The following is a 19,398-nucleotide window of genomic DNA, read 5'->3' as shown; positions in this document are numbered from 1 at the left end:
TTTATTATTTCTTATGTAAAGGGGTTATCACAATGTACAGTTTACAAATGTATCATGATTCTAAATATGTTCTATAGATTTTGAGGGCAGAGTCTTTAGTCCTACTCAGGTTAAAATCATGTTTTGTTTTTCAGTTACTTACACGCCAAGTCAATCATCCACAGAGACCTCAAGAGTAATAGTATCCTTCCTGAAATTTGTCTGCGAAGTTTGAAAACATCCTGACTTTTTCTTCTGCATTTTGTCTTCACATTATGTAAAAACAGTTTCATGCTAAGTTCAATATACTGTAACAAGAATTAATAAATGGGTTTGCATGAGAGTATAATAGAGCAAGGTACTACAACCTGCTTTTGGTTTCTGACCGATTGAGCATTACAAAAAAATCTATCAAGTCTTCATGATGGTAGGACTCTTTTTGATTGCTTGCTCACGTTCTGTCAGCACCATAAAATGGATAGTTTTGTAGCTATCTACTAGTTTGTTTCAGTGCTCTGACCTTGCTCAGCAGTATTTGAGATGTAACTGAAGGCTCTAAGTTATATAACAATGAGGTGAGAAAAACATAATTTTTCTTCTTCCATAAATCCAGATTAAGATCCTGTCAGCCAACCATCTTCATTCCAGTGAAGAGCCTTTAGGGCTTTCCCAGCGCTGCCAAAAGAATATTTGGGCCTGAGTTACTAAAATCTAAATAAAATTAACTTAGTAAAGCATCTCACCTCATCCTACCACATTTCAAGCCCCCAAAATCTTGTAAGTGGGTCATAGAGACCAAATAGAACTAGTTATTTTTTAAAACATATTTATTAACTTTAAGAGGAAATATGAAGTACTATACTTTTTTAAAGAATATAATATTATAGAATTACAGAAATTAGATCTCTTATCTAAAATTTTCATAATGTTTGCTCTGATAGGAAAATGAGATCTATTGTTTTCCTTTACTTACTACACCTCAGATATTTTTCTTCATGAAGACCTCACAGTAAAAATAGGTGATTTTGGTCTAGCCACAGTGAAATCTCGATGGAGTGGGTCCCATCAGTTTGAACAGCTGTCTGGATCCATTTTGTGGATGGTAAGAATTAAGGCTGTTTCTCCATTAATTGAATTTTTGGACCCTGAGATGCTGCTGAGTTACTAGAAAGTCACTGAAGGCTTCAACTATAGTATTTTCATAGTCCCCAGTATTGACAAAAATCAATGTTGGGCTTATTTTTTATGTGAACAGGTTTTGACTTTTTTCTTTATGTTTAAAAAGAATATTAGGAAACCAGTTTCAGTATATTTCATACAGAAATTTTGTATTTTTTAAACACTGTTTAAATTTTATTCAAGATGTGTCTTTAAAAAATTTTGTGTTCAAAATGTTCTGTGTACCCTGTTTCAAAAAAAAACAAGTATACAATTTAAGCAGGTGTGATCTGCAGCCATTATTAAGATTTTACTAAGAGAACTGCTCCTTTTAAGAGAAAGGAAGGCTATTTCACAATCTTATTTAAGCCTAAATTGGAAAGTTACTTCCTTTAGACTAGAAAGAACCATATAATTATGGGGCAGCTGGGAAAGAAAAGATAAAAAAGAGAGGTAGATTTTTAACACTGTCAGCCTTGTGCTGCCCTGCATAGTTCGCTCTTTCTCTTTCTTTATTCCTATTTCTGCTTTGTGGAAAAGAAGAAAGAGAAGTTGGATGGAAGAAGAGATGGAAGAGGGGGACTAAAACTTCTGTGCAGTGACTTTGAGCAAACTGTGAAAAAGGCAGTCATAGGAATCGTTCTCTAAGCCAGCAGTTCTCAAAAGGGTCCCTAAGACCCTTTCAGAGGTCCCCAAGGTCATCCCTGTGTGAGACTAGCATTTTTTCATCTTCTTCAACCTGAACAACACATCATAACAGATTGAATGCAGAAGCAAATATGTGACTCAAGCTGGCTGCTGTTAAACCAGATAGTCAAAAAGAATTGCATCACTATTCTCACTAAACATTTTTTGGTTTTGAAAGTATAGTTACTTTATATTAAAAATGGATGATCTGTGTTAACATTTAATGATTGTTTTCTTATTTAAGTGAATTAATAAATATTTTAACAGTTTCTCAGTTAAGTTTTAATATGATAAATATCCACAGATACAATCCACATAAACAAAAGCTCCTTGGGGGCCTCAGTAATTTCTGAGACTGAAAGAGTCCTGAGACCAAAAAATTTGAGAACTGCTGTTTAGAAGTTGAATACAGAATGTCCCAAAACTATTAGTGCAGTTGTAAGCTGTAAATAACTGCCTGTGCGCTAGGACTTTGGAACACCCTGCAGAAAGGAGAAAAGCTGCAAGGGCTTTCAAAGCCACATTGGCCTAACTTCCCTGAACTCTCTGTAGCAGTCCCTAAGAAGGAAATTCCAAGGTATAATTCTGAATTGGCCAAGATAAGCCTACGGTTAGATTCAGCTATGATTTCTTGTAATAATAACCGGAATTAGGGTAAATGGCAAGGTGGAAGGAGGGCATTGGACTTAGAGTTAGGAGGTCTGTACTCCAGTGCTATGTTTGCCTCTTAATCTCTTCCAAGTCTCTCCATCTTTAATGTTGGGCTGGATTAGTGAATTTCTAACACTTTTTCTATTTCTAAGATTCAGTAATTAGAGTTAGCTAGATTTTTTTCTTTAATATATGTTTAACTGTTTTAATAAATAATTATAAACAAAAGGCTAGTTGATAATTATAATCTGGATCTCAAACACCTCTAAGGCACGTACCTTGTAACAAAGATTGCAGTGTATCCTGAGAGGGGGAAAGCAGATTTTAAGTACTGAAATTACAAAACCTAAAATTATAAAGAAACAGTTGATACATGTTTTAAAGGTGTGTTTATTTTAAATAGTGTCGGACAGTTAGGCTCAGTCAAGTCTCCAGGTTTGTCCTTTTTCAAAAATTTTAGTTTATACAGTTAGTAGATTATTATGAAATTTTATATTTTTATCTAATTTCATTTTTGTTGATACCCAAGTAGATGGGTTCATCCTTTATTCCACCAAGCCGAGTTTTAAGGCAAGAGATTAGCAATAGTATACTTAATTGTTGAATAAATCCTTTTGTGTTGATATTGCTTTCAGAAACAAACATGGAACATCCAGAGACTAGGAGAGAAGAGTTTGGTCGGAACTAAGGTTATACATAATTCTCTGAATTATTTACAATAGCCTTCTCAACCTAGTTTTATTTATATCTTAGAGGAGAAAGAAACCTTTGTGAACATTTTTACAAATTGAATCACCAAGTTAATTGAGGATCAGTCATGCATTTCTTATGAGTAGATGACATACAGATTTTTATCAAGCCATCTACTAACAACAGTCAGGTAAAACTAAATTTTAAAAAGACAGTTCTTCAACTGGTTTATTACTCTGTCCCTCACAAAAATTGTGTTCCGGCTTTGAAAATTATGTCTGTATCATAACCAGTCTCTCAATATTCTGGCTTGTTCATTACATCACAGTTGTATGCGGTTTATTTTGTACTGTCTTACTGAAAGCAGTTATCAATAAAATGTATGACAAAAGCAAGTGGATACACTCTTTTCCTTCATCTCCCATCCTTTCACTCTCATCAGGTTCTCCCACTCATCTTCCATCAGTGGTTCTCAACCTTGGTTGGACATTAAAACCATCTGGGGAACTATAAAACTAGCAATGCTTGGATCCCATCCCCAGATTCTGATGTTATATAATTGGTCTGGAATGTAGTCTGGACAGTAAGAGGCCAAAAGCTGCACAGGTGATTCTGATTTGCAGTTGAGGCTGAGTGCCATTATTGCCTGCCAGGTGAGAGAGTCTGACCTGCCTTACCCTGACCAATAACCAGAAATCTTGTTCCAGGTCTTTGAGCCATTTTTGCAGTTAGTTCTGGTTTTGGTATAAAATTAATATTTTCTCAAAGTTTTTATTAATACCCTGCAATTTCTCTAATTCCTTCCAAATGAAACAATAGAGAACATGCAAGGTGAAAGAACTCTTTTAAGCTAATATTTAACCAACCATTTATTGCATTTCATGTAAACAGCCAATAAGAAATCTAGTTGTAGAATACAGTGATTGAAATGTGTAAAAATGTAGCAAATATGATTTGGTCTATATCTTTGTCCAAGAAGCAGCAGCCGAAAGAGTCTTTATACCATCTTCTAAGTCTACCTGCTGACTATTGCTTTTGTTAATGGCATGTTTATACTGCTTTTGGAGGTAGGAAAGGGATTTGCGTTTATCAGTCTTGAAATTTTACCATTATTGTCTAAGGTGCCCTGAGATGAGGAGAATCATTTGTATCAATGGGAAAACTTGAGTTCTAACTCAATTACATAGTGGTTTTGTTACTCCTAGACATCTTATAACCCCAGGTCTAGTATTTCTTTGCTGAATCAGAAATGGAAAGTGGGAACTGATTCTTGATAGGGTAAGTCATGGGAAGAATTCAAATGACAATGACAGTATTTTGTGCAGAAAGACGATGGCTGATCAAATTATAAAAGTAATGCATGTGGAATCTCAGCTAATAACTTCCTCTTTCAGAGTTTATGGAGCATCTTTTTTTATCTTTCTTAATCAGTTTTATTTCTTTGACCATTAATAAGAGAATTGATTACATATTGGGTTATTTAATGATAAAAGCATTGCTCTGGGAATTATAATTGTTTGGTTTTCAGTCTTTATTCAGTTGAAGTGAAGAATAAACAAGAATATTTTTCTTTTTATGTTCTAACAGGCACCAGAAGTAATCAGAATGCAAGATAAGAACCCGTATAGCTTTCAGTCAGATGTATATGCATTTGGGATTGTTCTGTATGAATTGATGACTGGACAGTTACCTTATTCAAACATCAACAACAGGGACCAGGTAAACATTTACCATCTCTTGGGGTTTATTTTACTATTTGTATAAAGGTTCCAATTCATTATAGATAAGAAGTGTTGAGTCCTAGGTAAGCATGAAGAATAGATCTCTTGATCTTTGTTACCAGTTTTAGAAACCTTTTGTATGCTTTTGGCAGTAATAGCAGCATGTAAGGCCTTTCCTTGAAATAGCCTTCTTAGGTGTTGTAAGGGAGTGAAATTCCTGATCTTATGACTAGAAACTAGAGGTACCGCAATGGACATACCTCATGTCTCTTGACCATAGCACAGTTAGAAGATTGAGCTCTGCAGCCATAGCATCTGGGCTTTATACCACAGATTGTGCTTTCTGAACAGGTACTCAGCTGTGAACTTCTTTATATCAAATTCTTTTAAAATTATTAAAGTTTCTCCATATTTAGAAAATTTTTAAGACTAGGTAGATAGAAGGACTGTTACATCATGCTTTCATTTTTCTATAATGAGAATTCTAGTAGGAAGGAATTTTTTACTTCTCTCTTCCTAAATTCCTGTTCTCTGTCCCTTACCTTCCAAAAACAATGTAGCCTCATGCAGCTCTTTTCCTTTTCTATCCCAGACACATTCAATTCACCTAGGCTTTTAAGACTGGCCAGGAAAAATGAATTGTCTTTACTGAAATTACCTTGTCTACCTCAGCATTAAAAAAGAATGTGAGTGCGTGTGTGTGCTCACGCATGTGTAGAGAGAGAGAGATTGCAGCAGTTCCTCTGTTAATATATTAGAGAACAATAGTTGACAATATAAATTGTGATTAAGTAATATTTATTCTTTATTGTGTGGTTTGCATCAGAATCACCTGGGTAGTTTGTTAAAAAATGGAAATGCTGCAGCAGATTCTGATTCAGTGGGGTGGGGTCCAAGTACTTGCGTTTTTTATAAGTTTCCCAGGTGATTCTGATACACACCAAAGTTGAGAATCACCAATCTAAAGAATAAAAAAAAGAATGTGAACGTTTTATGTGTTTCATGATAACTGCCCAATCTAATGAAATGGTAGTTTTTGTGTATAAATATGTTACTTCATTTAAGTAATATGAGTGTTTTGGTCAACAGCTCAACTCTCAATCTTTTTGATGATAGCTCTGAGTAGCTTTCTCACTAAGAACTTCAGCTATCATGTGATATCAGAGACATAATCTAAGTTTTCATATACTTTTTATATACTTATAGAATCACCATATGGCCCCTACACAACAGTGGTCTTGATTCTGTATTTCGAGAATTGTAGAAAATGACTATGTTTCTACTCAAGTCAACACAAAACTAATTTTTTAGTTGCTGTTTGGTCCTTCAAAAACTACTTCACAGCTTTAGAATGTTGAATCTTAGCTTTGAGTGTTAAAAAAAATCTGTGACCTGGCTTCTGATGATCTGATATTTTAAGCCTGCGTGAAACTTAGATTCAGGATGGACCAAAATGCTAACTAAAGAATGTAATTGAAACATTATACTTACTATACTTGTGACAGATTCTATCTAGATCACCGAGATGATTGATTGGATGATGGCAGTTTTAGTAGCAAGATTGTCTCTAATTTGCAAGCTTCGTGTGCTCTGCCTTTTACAGTCTTATTAACTCGACCATACAGCATAATACCCTGTGCCATGTTCACTTTTCGTATGCGTTGTTATTTTTCTAGAGAAATTATGAGAGAATTTTAGTTTAGTTTTAGTTGATTTATCATAGAGACTACAAGTAATAATTTATGAACCTAAGATCTGGATGAAATCCATTTATCAGTGAATAAGTTTATTTGAATAAAATAATAAAATTATATTATGGAAACAAGTATTATTATCTCCAAAATATGGATAAGAGCATCCCAGAGTTCTACACTCATCCACTTCTTGGCATTTTAGGTGCTTTGTCCTCCATGGGAGTATAATAAATGATGTGGCAAGGGCTTACTCTCCATGAGAGAAGTAAGTGAGTGACCAACAGAAGGGTAAGGCCTTTACTAGTTAATTCTTTCTGGTAGTATAGTTGGAGCCTTCTGGAATTTGCCAGTCTGAAACCAACTTAAGTATTTGATGAAGAAAAAAGGAGATAAAACAATGATATATTCTTCCCATTACCTTCATTCTACTTCATTACCTTCTAGTCTGCTTCCTCAAATGGCGTTTTCCATGGAACTCCCTCTTTTGAATCGATAACTAGTTATCCTCAATGAAGTAACCCCAGGTATTGCTCCATCCATCCCCTTGATTTGATTTTTCTTTCTCTCTCCTACTTTCATCTCCATGGCTCTCAGATTGGACTTCTGTTTGAAAATCTAGAAATATTCTTCTTTTTCATGGGAGGTGGGACAGCTGCTTCTTTACTATGTAATACAGAAATCATTCCCCTACACTCTTGCCCCCATAGTCTGAGGTGGCAGGTTTTGCCTGTAGATTCAAAGCAGTACTCTGGTAAAGCAGTGTGATGGAATGGCCGACCTTAGACTCACGCCCTGCCATGACCTGGTCACTTTACCCCGCTAGGTATCTTATTTTTCAATTATAAAAATAAGAGATTGGACTAAAGAATTTCTTCTAATTATAAAGATCAGAATCTTTCCTAAAACAAGTCTTTTAGCTCTTTGAGGGACGACCATCCCTTTGTTACTTTGCAGAGTAGCATGCCTTTTTACTTTACTTACCCTAGTGCTGAAAGTCTGAGAAGTTGCTTTGTCATTTTTTCCCCCTCTTTATCATTCCATTTTGCTCTCTAATCACCCTATTCTTCCCTCTTTCAGTGCAGCTTCTCTACTAAATTGGGATTAATAATGTGCTCATCTAAGCTGGGTATATTGACTCTCTACCCTCATGTTTTTCTTTTCTTGGAGCAGAAGTGCTATGTCATCTTAGAAGGAAATAATAGATAATGTTTATCTGTTATCTCAAGTGTATTCCAGTTATTATTGCTATGTATAACAAACCACCCAAAACATAGTGGCTGAACCAAATTATGAGTCTGCAATTTGGGCTGCTCTTTGTGAGAAAGGTTTATCTCTATTTCACATGGTATTGGATGGGGTAGATTCAGTGGGTGTTAAAGGATCTGCTTCTGAAATGGCTCATTCACATACTTGACAAGGTGGTGCTGGCTGTCAGCTAGAAGCTCAGTCAGGGCCAAGGATCAGGGGCCTTAATTCTTCTCCACATGGGCCTTCCTGTGAGGACTTCTTCACAGGAGGCTTGAACTTTCTCACAGCGTGGTGGCTGGGTTCTAAGCACAAGATGTCAAGAGACAGGAAATGATAAGTACCAGTGTCTTATCAACACGCAAATTATTTTATTTAAATCAAAAAGTTTTCGATACCTACTATATGCAAAGCACTGTGGGATATAGAGGGATACAAAGATGAATAAAACACAGGCTGTGCTCTCAGTGGAGTTTACAGTTCTGTTGAGGCAGTACAGGGGGTGATGTTGAAGATGGGCAGACGTTTGCTCCAATAATACATAGGAGCGAATGAAGGGGTGGAAACGCCAGGAGTGCTGAGTGTGATTGAGAATGAAAATCACCAGTCCCAGAATTTCAAACCAAGCTGCTGATTTTGTAGTATATGTACCACTTGAATCTTCTATCCATGAATTACATCCAGGGAAGATTTTTCCTTTAAGTTTGAATAATTGCAAAGAATGGAATTTCCAGTGTGTTATATTAACATTTCAAAATAAAGCCATTATATCCTTCTTTTAAATGTACCCAATAAAATCTAAAAGTCGTACTGATTTGATACCTACCATCACTTGTTTGAAAAATACAAAAGCTCTTCATTAATTTTTGAAAGTTTTACATGGCTCTTTTTTTCTCTTTGAACTATTTATATTCTACTTCTCCCACAGAATTTTTTCCTAATGTAAATATTTTTATGCTTTAAAGCCTTTTGTTGATCATTCAAGTTACATCTCGGCAACAAAAAAATAAGTATTTAAATTTAGAATTAAAAACAATTTTTCCTGTGACTTTAAGCTCTAAATGTTAATTTTTTTAATTTGAATTATGCTGTTAATAATTATTAATATATAACTGATGAAAAATGAGTTTTGATATATAGAAACATAGAAGGTAAAATTTTATTGGAAATGTGTATCTTAATGAACAACATGGGGCTTTTCTTTTCAATTCATTCATATATTTGTGGATAAATATGACTTTTGCTAGAATGAGCTAGGACTTAGCATCAGTCCTTTTCTTTGTTTTATTTTTCAAGAAGTAAGTGCTGAGAAATATTGTTCAAATAAATAAGAAAATGGGAAAGTCAGGAGTTTTGTTATAACTGTATGCAGGGTTCAATGGACCCCAAGACCACCCTCAGGTTCAGTAATTTATTAAGTCTCACCGAACTCACTGAAAGTTTTTAGTACTCACAATTACTGTTATCACAACAAAAGGATTCAAATTAAAATAAGCCAAGGGAAGAGGCACATAGAGCAGATTCCAAGAGAGTTCCACATGCGGAGGTTCCAGTTGTCCTCTCCCAATGGAATTGTGGACAGCACTAAATTCTCCTGGCAGCAGTGTGTGACAATATGCACAAAGTATTGCCAGCCAGGGAAATTCACTTGAACCGCAGAGTCCTGAGTTATTGCAGCTCAGTCATGTAGATATGGTTGACCACCTCTGTGGCTGAACTTAGTTTTCAGCTCCTCCAGACGTCCGACTGATACCACATGACTCAAAACCCCCTCTGTAAATCACGTTGATAGCATAGACTATCTGGCATGGCCCAAGGCTCCTGGGTAGACAAAGACACTGTTATCAAGCAGGACATTGTAAGAGTTTAGATTACCTCCCAGGAGACAAAGGCAAAGGCCACCTCTCTCTTTCAGTGAGATTAATTCTTTACTGTACACTATATCACTCAATTATTTGAATACGTTATTTGGTACGTCATTTCTATAGCGTCCCAAAAATTACGTAATAACTTTTCATTAAAAGTTATTTTAATAATCAGCCAACAGTTCAATTAATTTTACTGAAAGTAGAGAATTGGAAACCAACTGTCTTGCAAAGGGATTTGTTACCCATTCATTAGAACCAAGTTAGACACCAATATTTGGAAGTGTCCTTTTGGTTCCCCAGCGGTTTTACACCCTAGAGCAGTGTGTACTATAGTTAAATTCCATGTGAGTAAAAGATATGCTTTTTGTAAAGTGGGAGAAAGGCAGTTATGACAGGGGAGATGGGAAAAGAGGATAAGCTTTACACGTCTACTTTAGTGGTGCTTGAGCAAGTCAGTTAAACAAGGGTTATTACAGCACCAAATAGGAAATAACTTAAAGTAAGATACCAAACTTGACTGTTTTTAAAATTCATCAGCTCTGCCCTGTAGCAGGGGATCTCTTACTGGCTCTCTCCACTTGAGCCTCTAGTCTCTCCCTATTGGACCTGTTCCTTCTAAGATCAAAACCCCTCTCTCCTCCCTGAGTCCCAAGAGTCCTAACATCTGTCTCGGCCCACTCTCAAAAGAGTCAAAAATTAGAAAATTAAGAAATTAGAAAAATTATGAATCTCTGCACTCAAGGAAGACAAGCGTTTTTAGTTTATTAAACAGAAGATTTTAGTCCCCAATGGCTTCACCTTCTTTCTTCTTGAGGAGGCTGTGATTCTCAGACTTATATAACCAAATACCCCATTAGAATTTCCTCAACGAAAGAGCTTAAAATGCAGATGCCAAAATAACTGCTAAAAAGGCTAACTGTTTTTTTTTTTTTGGTGAGGAAGATCAACCCTGTGCTAACATCTGCCAATCCTCCTCTTTTTTTTTTTTTCCTGCTGAGGAAGACTGGCCCTGGGCTAACATCTGTGCCCATCTTCCTCCACTTTATGTGGGATGCCACCACACCATGGCTTGACAAGCGGTGCGTCAGAGCGCGTGCACTTAACCGCTTGCGCCACTGGGCCGGCCCCCAAAAAGGCAGTTTTGATTCATACTACATATATGTAAAGGACTTAGCACGACGCCCATCAAGTGCTCAGTAAACTATTGTTTAAATAGAAAAGAAGAACAATCCAATCTGTGTTTTAGAACGATTACCCTATCACTAGGAAAACAGACTGGATACAGAGAGACTGGAAGCATGGGGAGCAATTGGACTTTACGATAGTCCAGGGATCATGAAGATTTCTGCTTGCAGCCCATTAAGCGTTGGTTCCCAGTCTATGATGTATAGGAATCAGAATACTAGCATTGTGTTTTTTAACTTTTTATTGAAGTGTAATGTACATACAGAAAAGTACACATGCACAGCTTGTTGAATTTTCATGTTTATGTATTTTTCAGCTTATCTACAAGGTTGTATGATTTGCCTTTTTTTTCTCCCCAGATAATTTTTATGGTGGGAAGAGGATATCTATCTCCAGATCTCAGTAAGGTACGGAGTAACTGTCCAAAAGCCATGAAGAGATTAATGGCAGAGTGCCTAAAAAAGAAAAGAGATGAGAGACCACTCTTTCCCCAAGTAAGAAAAAGCTTTATGTTACCTAAAAGGACAGACTAATATTCAGATGCAGATTTTTAAGCACTTTTAGGGCACACAGTTGTATTTCATGGATTTGGGTTCCATGTGATTATGTGCAGACTCCAGATAAGTAGACACATAAAGATGATTTTATAAAGGTTGAGAGTGGCACACTTAGAAACTTAATAATCCCAGTACAAAATATTCAGAAAGACTTTTTTTTAATCTAACAATTCTCAAACTTTTTGGTCTCAGGACCCTTGTACACACTTAAAAATTATTGAAGACCCCCCCCGAGCTTTTGATTCTGTAAGTAATAATTACCATTTTAGAAATTAAAACTTTTTAAAATATTTATTTGTAAATTTATTTAGACATATAAAACCATTACATGTTAAATAATGTTTTTGTGAAAAATAGTTATATTTTCCCAAAGAAAAAAATTAGAAGAGTGGCATTGTTTTACATTTCTTGTAAATGTCTGCAAAAAGAAGACAGCTGGATTCTCTTCTTTTGCCTTCATTATGTTGCAATATCTTATATAGCCTCTGAAAACTCCACTTACACTTGTAAAATAATGACAGTAAAAAAGGCAAATAATGTCAGTGTTATTATGAAAATAGTTTTGATATTGTAGTATGTATCATATCATGTAGGTATCATATCAGTAGATATGTAGATAAAATAATAGATATTGCAATATAAATTCGGTGTTTTATGATGCTTAGGAAATTTCCTGAAAGCACTGTATAAATGTCTCAATAAATCAATACAGTTTTCAAGTGGCAAATGCTGACTCCCATAGCTACTCAGCTACCATAATTACTGGGTTGGTCCTTTGTGAACCTATATGCCTTTGAATACCCAGTCCTACCTGGGTTACTTAGAAGTCACTGTTACAGGAATGAATGAATCTTTTATTCCCATCTAAAGAATTAAAGATAGAATTGATGGTTTTAACAGGTTTCTTAGGGGCTGTCTCAGCCAGGAGAGGAGGCTAAATGGTTGGGTAGGTAGATATGTTTTACATATTGAGATTCTACGTTTCTATTCCTTTAAGGGAGAGTTTTGGTGTTGTTTTTTTTTAACCTAGAAAACCACTGCTTTAAGACTATCCAAGTAAAAGACCAGTATTCTTGAGCAGTATCAGCAGGACCCTGCACCATGTTCTCTTTTTACATCCCTAGGGCTAGGGTTTCCTATTTAACATGGTTGATGTACATTAATAATGCAAATTATATCTTTAGGCCCACTTTTTAAATGACATTAAAAGGAACAAAATGTTCATACCTCTAAATATAAATAACACTTCATTCATTGCATGGTATCAGAAAATGAAATGCATATATGAATTTTCTAGATTATTGAAGGCTACCCCCCTTTTTTTTTGTCTTTGAGGAATATTAGCCCTGAGCTAACATCCAATGCCAGTCCTCCTCTTTTTTAGCTGAGGAAGATCGGCCCTGGGCTAACATCCATGCCCATCTTCCTCTCCCTTATATGGGATGCCGCCATAACATTGCCTGACAAGCGGTGCACGCCCGGGATCCAAACCCGTGAACCCCAGGCCACCGAAGCAGAGCACGCACACCTAACTGCTGCGCCACCAGGTCGGCCCCAAAGGCTACCCCTGTTAAGTATTATTTTTAAATTTTTGTTGTAGGATCTCTTTTTTAAAAAAATATATATATATATTTATTTATTTATTTATTTATTTATTTTGAGGAAGATTGGCCCTGCGCTAACATCTGTTGCCAATCTTCCTCTTTTTCTTTTTTCTCCCCAAAGCCCCAGTACATAGTTGTGTATCATAGTTGTAGAGTTGTAGCTCTTCTCTGTGGGACACCGCCTCAGCATGGCTTGACAAGCGGTGTGTCGCTCTGCACCTGGGCTCTGAACCCGTGAACCCTGGGTTGCTGAAGTGGAGCACACACACCTAACCACTATGCCACCGGGTCGGCCCCAAAGGCTACCCCTTTTGAGTATTATTTTTCAGTTTTCACTGTAGGATCTGTTTTCACACAATACACAAACATAAATTTCATATGACTAAAGATTCTTATGTAAACAACAAAACTATAAAATATGAAATCATTTTTATACCTTGAGGTAGGAAAGGTTTTCCTAAGCAAGAGACAAAATCTAGAAGTTATAAAGGTAAAGAATAGCAGGTATAGCTATGTTAAAAGTTTTTAAACTTCTATATAGTAAAAATAATATTGAAAGATAAACACAGAGAAAAATAATTGTGGCATGTATCAAAGAGTAAATATTTGTATTATACAAAGGACTCCTACAAATCAATAAGTAAAAGATAATAAATAGAAAATGAGCAAAGGATATGAACTGGTGACTCACAGAATAAATACGAATGATGAATGAACTTAGGAAGGATGTTAAGAGATCAGTGACTTTAGTAAAATGAAAATTAACACAACAAGGAAATACATTTTGACTTTGCCTCTCAGATTGGAAATATCCACCATTGGGAACAATGTTGGAAAGCAAGGAAGAGCCTTCCTTTCAAATTTTTTAGCAATATTGATGGCAATGTAAATTGGTTCAGCCTTTTGAAAGGGCTTGGTAAAATCTATAAACTTAAAATTCATATACCCTTTGCTCCGGTAATTCCACTTCTAAAAATCTATGCTATAGAACCTGCTTCCACAAGTATTCAGATATATACAAGAATGTTTATTGTAATTGGAAAAAATAAAGACATGAAGATCAAGGCAGCTCAGTATAGATGGCATGGATATCAGTGAGGGAAAACAATGCAGGAAAATGTGTATAGTAAGATACCACTTTAAATGGTGATGAGGGTGGGGATGGGCTCTGTTTTCATATGTGCATGTTTATGCATAGGAAAGGTCCAGAAGAAAGTATAGACTCTTTAACAGTGGTTACCCCTGCAAGGTAGGATTTATACTTTTCTGTATTACTTGAATTTTTATTTGTGTTATGCTTGTAACTTTTAAATTCTTGTAACATTGCTTCTTTGCCTTCTTATACTAATCATTATACAGATTACAGTTTAACTTTAAAAAAAAAAGTTTTGGTAGCTCAGAAAAATAATAATAATGGCTGCTAAGGTTTTATGGAGTACTTACTATATGCCAGGCTATATGCCAGGCAGTGTGCCAAGCCCCTTACATGTATGTCTCATGATTATGAACATGCTTTATCATACTGTATGCCTTCAAAGATCATAACCTGTTTCTTTGTACCTTAAAATATGCTGAATTTCTACGTTTTGTGTGTTGGTGTCTATTTGAAGAATTTTCCTGTCTTTTCCTTCACTCTTGGGTTGTCACCTATCACTTCTCACTCCTGTGCCACTAGCAGTCTGGGTCACTGGGGTCCTACTTTTAATTATGTGTGTGTAAGACATTTCCCATTACTAAGTGTCTTTAAAGAATGAGTTGCTCTGATGGTTCTGTTTATGAAATCTTATAGTGCTTTACTTATTTGTGCTCCATCTTCTTCCCAAAAGGGACTTGTGGTCTCTAAGAAATAGATATGTAATTGGTTTAAAATTTTTCATTTACTGTTCCAAGGCTGGCAAATGATCTAAAATGTAAACAAAAGCTAACTATGGGTTACTTTCCCCATTCGTTTACAGAAATAAAAGCTATTTGGTAATTTTCTTTTCTTTTTAAGGAAAAATATCAGTTTTTTAAGTATTTTTCCAGGCATTCAGGATAGTACTAAAAACAATGTAAAACGTAAGGTGATTTTTTTGTCAAGTATTATGGGGCTCTTAAAGATTAACACCACCTAGATTTTCATTCTTCTTTCTTTTTTTTCTTTTTTTTTTAGATTCTCGCCTCTATTGAGCTGCTGGCCCGCTCATTGCCAAAAATTCACCGCAGTGCATCAGAACCCTCCTTGAATCGGGCTGGCTTCCAAACAGAGGATTTTAGTCTATATGCTTGTGCTTCTCCAAAAACACCCATCCAGGCGGGGGGATATGGTGCGTTTCCTGTCCACTGAAACAAATTCAGTGAGTGAGAGAGCATAGGAGAGTAGGGACAAAGGAAAATGAACATATGTTTGCTTACATATTTGTTAAGTTGAATAGGATATTCTCATTTTAAAAAGGTGAACGAAAGAACATGTATGTTTTTAAAGACTGGATACAATTTTTTCCCACTCTAAAATTCATACTTAGTGTTGGATTTTCAACATCCAAGGGTTTTTTTAATGGACAGACATTGCTAAAAATTTGCATTGCCTCTTCCAGAGGCTTTACTTCCTGTTCCAAGTTTTTTTTGTTTACTTGGTTATTCTAATTATTAAACTTCAGTTAAACTTTCCTCCTGCACCTTTTGTTATTAGTTGTCACACGTCCATTAGGGACTGCCAAGACTACCGCCACTCCTGAGCGGGTGTTTGCAGTTGGGAAGTTGACAGTAGGTTAGCTTGTGTTGGGTAAGGCAAACCAAGCAGATGTAATTTAGGAAGTCACTAGAATTGAGTAAACCTATTTTTATTCTTAATATTTATTATGTAACTATTTATTACGGTTTGGAAAATAGGGATTTCCTTTATTCCCTTAAAGCAGTAGACTAAATTTCTTTTTATAAATTATAGATGCAGGTGACCAAAGATGTTGCTGAGCAGTGGCGTGTTTGACAGGAGTAATGTGGTTTAACTTTGGATTTTTAGTGGGGAAATGTTATAAACTGGAGTTCCTTTTAGATAATATTTCTTAATATATTAAGGATGTCTCACACATATAGAAGTCACATTTCCTTGAAAATGCATTGCCTCCTCTTCCCCCAAAACAGCTTCACAGAATTCTGTGAGAACTTTTAGGTTTGTTTGTTTTTCTTTTAGATATCTCTGGTTGCCAAACAACCAGGTAATAGATTTTTTTTAAATTACTGTTACTTTAGATTATGCTTAACTCTCATAATTCAGACATACCTCCATAGGGTTGCGTAGTAATTCTCTTTTTTCCAAATTGGGCCCACTGGAAATATTAGTAGAAGAACATTCAAAATATAGCAGGTGAGGGCCGGCCCCGTGGCTTAGCGGTTAAGTGCTCGCACTCTGCTACTGGCGGCCCGGGTTCGGATCCCGGGCGCGCACTGACGCACCGCTTCTCCGGCCATGCTGAGGCCGCGTCCCACGTGCAGCAACTAGAAGGATGTGCAGCTATGACATACAACTATCTACTGGGGCTTTGGGGAGCGGGGGAATATATATATATATATATAGCAGGTGAGATGTTTAGATAACATGGATCTGGAGAAGTAGGAAGCATTAGAATGATATGTGGTAGTTTCCCTTTCTGTTATTGTTATCTATTTCTTTTATACTGAGTTTTAGATATATTCTCCAAATAAAGAGAAACATTATTTTCCTAACCATATATAGAGTTAATCTCTTTCACTAGGTAATTGAAACAGAAGGACATTCATTTTCTTGTGACTGACTACTTCTTTCCTAAAACCTGAACCCTCAGATATTTTCGTTAAAGTTTATTTCCTTTTATAGGAGGCAACCTTTTTATAAAATTTGTTTTACATTTTAAAAGTTTTACCGGTCCATGATGAGGAATGAGATTTGTCTTATTGATTTTAAGTAGTTTAGGGATCACAGCATTTAATAAAATGCTTCAGGTTTATTTTCAGGTATTACAATATTGTACTAGCCACTTTTAAACAGCAAACCAGTAGTTAAAATCATCGTCTCTAAAATAGTAACTATTTTAACACACCAGGTTAAACGGCCTTTCTGTCAAGTGAGTCACTCTCAATTTAAGGAAAATGATCTGCCTTTTTTTTTTTAATATTATGAAATGGGTACCTCATGATTAAAATATTTTGTCAGTTACAGTCTTATTTGATTGAGAATTATTGAGCATTTCTCTAGCACTTTTTTTCTTTTATTCTACTGTAATTATTTTTTTTTTAATTTTTTTATTGATGTTTTAATAGTTTATAACATTGTGAAATTTTGGGTTGTACATTTTTGTTTGTCCATCACCATATATATGTCTGTCTTCACCCCTTGTGCCCACCCCCATTGCCCATGGTAACCACAATACAGTTTTCTCTGTCCATGTGTCTAGCACTTTTTATTTTACTAAATATTTCATCTCTTCTGTGATCATTTCTCTAAGAATTCCAGTGTGTCTATGCCAGAATATTCATCATCCTTTTGAAACTGCCTGAAAGGTCACCAAAAAGAAAGAATGGGACTTACTCTGGTTTCATATGACTGCCCCCCTACCTCTAAAGCAGAGATTGATTTGTATACAAAATAACATACTATATTTTTCATAGCATATTTTATCTTTAAGGAATTTTTATCAAGTTATATGTATGACAGCCACTGAAATACATTCAATTCTGGAATAAAGGGTAATCATTTAGTAGTATCTTAAAACTAGTTAATAAACTCCTTAGCTTTCAAATGAACAAACCGTGATATTTGAGGTGTCTAAAATCCCAGGGTCTTCCCGAGTGTTCTATGCCCTATTCCTAAATAAAGTCAAATGGAAAATAGAGCTTAGGTTATTCTCAACCAGAAAGGAGGTAAAAAAATGTTTCATTTTGGCCTCTGATTTTTCATTTAATAATTTAAATTAATGTTCAAAAAGTCACAGAATATCTGAGTGTTTCACTTTAAGTAATTTCACACAAGCGGAGTTGGCTCTTATCTCAAATAAAATAGGGTAGGAGGTAGGGTAATAGAGGTTTCCAGATAAGCAAGAAGGAATAAGCAAGAAAAGATTTTTTTTTCCAAAAGCAGATTCATTGCCTGTTAGCCCCCTTTTTTCTCTAAATTTCTCCATGATTTCAGGGACATATAGAGAGTTTTGTTTTATTGATCTCTAAACTATGAGTTCTTTTTGTCTTTTTTTTTTTAAACTTGGACCTGAAGTCTGATTATGAAAAGAACTGCATTCTATTAGAAACAGTAGACTTTGGTAGGATGATCGTTAGTGTTTGCTTTATTGGTATTTGATTTGGAGTTTGTTGGTAAGGTTTTGTGCTTTGGGGGGTGGTTTTGTGTGTTTTTATTTTTAAGGCTAATATTTAAGTTTGTAGAGTAGAACACTTCAACAAAATGGAGTGTCTAATTGTAGTAATGAATAGGAAACATCTGAAGATTTTTTAATATGGTATGTAAGATTTGGCTTAGAGTTTATCATTTTCTGATATTCTGTCACTTAATAGATGAATTCTAGCCCTTTTTTATAGCGATTTCTAAGTAAATCCTGTTTTCACGTTGGCTTCCTTTAATGAGATTTAGATTTTGCTAGATACAGTGACTACTCATAAGAATGTTGAAAATTGCTTTAAAGAAATGTATTAAAATACAAAAAAATAGCAGCCTTAAAACCATAATGTACTCAAACCATAAGCAAAGGCAGTGAGAATGTTTGTATATTTCTAGAGTCTCTATTAACATAATAGCCTCCTATGGTTATGCTCTAAATGTTTTACTCTCCAAGGTCTTAGTAATTTGGCTGTTTTTTTCATCAGTGCCTAACTCCCCAGGCCTTTTAACTTTCAATATGAGGTAATAATCTTTTATCCTTCCTTGATCTTTTGGCTCACAATACCTTGGTTAATTGCTTGTTAAAAGGAATCCTTAGATGGAAAAAGATAGTTGTCCAGTTAGTAGAGATTGCAGTCCAGTTAGTAGTTGTATTCAGAATGGGAAAACAAATTATTAATTATTGAAACTGTTTAGGGGCTCGTTAATTGTTAAGACCCTGGACTTTGGAATCAGCACCTGACTTTGCATTCCACCTCTGCCATTTTCTCGCTGTGAGATCTTGGGCAAGTTACTTAACCACTCTAAGCCCCAGCTTGCTCCTCTGTAAAATAAAGAGGAGTCATAGCACCTGCTCCTAGAGTTATTATGAGGATCAGATGCAAATGTGTATAAAGTATTCAGTGAGGCACCTGGCATATAACAAGCACTCAAATAGTCTCTAATATTATCAGCAGACAATCTGAGGGTTCATTTAGCCAGTCATTAGCAATATGCTGTTTGTTGGGACATG

The 19,398-nt window shown here is 35.5% G+C and overlaps 1 protein-coding gene across 6 annotated transcripts in view; it reads left to right on the top strand.

Annotated features, from left to right (window-relative positions):
• Positions 1 to 19,398, top strand: part of BRAF (B-Raf proto-oncogene, serine/threonine kinase) — a 142,311-nt gene that overhangs the window by 121,810 nt on the left and 1,103 nt on the right. For 2 of the 6 annotated variants that reach the window (XM_087431761.1, XM_087431760.1), the window contains 6 exons: positions 135 to 181; positions 963 to 1,081; positions 4,753 to 4,884; positions 11,238 to 11,372; positions 14,238 to 14,288; positions 15,192 to 15,345. In XM_087431761.1, coding sequence (XP_087287887.1) covers positions 135 to 181; positions 963 to 1,081; positions 4,753 to 4,884; positions 11,238 to 11,372; positions 14,238 to 14,288; positions 15,192 to 15,345 — 638 coding nt within the window. Of the gene's footprint in view, positions 1 to 134; positions 182 to 962; positions 1,082 to 4,752; positions 4,885 to 6,782; positions 6,869 to 11,237; positions 11,373 to 14,237; positions 14,289 to 15,191; positions 17,216 to 19,398 lie in introns of those variants that run through there. The other 4 variants (XM_087431762.1, XM_014787688.2, XR_015552411.1 and 1 more) reach the window with 3 other exon arrangements.

The sequence above is a fragment of the Ceratotherium simum genome, chromosome 1 (assembly GCF_057802395.1).
Source record: "Ceratotherium simum simum isolate JZ-2026a chromosome 1, ASM5780239v1, whole genome shotgun sequence".
Lineage (NCBI taxonomy): Eukaryota > Metazoa > Chordata > Mammalia > Perissodactyla > Rhinocerotidae > Ceratotherium > Ceratotherium simum.
Note: the sequence above shows the minus strand (reverse complement) of the source record. Positions and strands in the feature narration are given on the sequence as shown.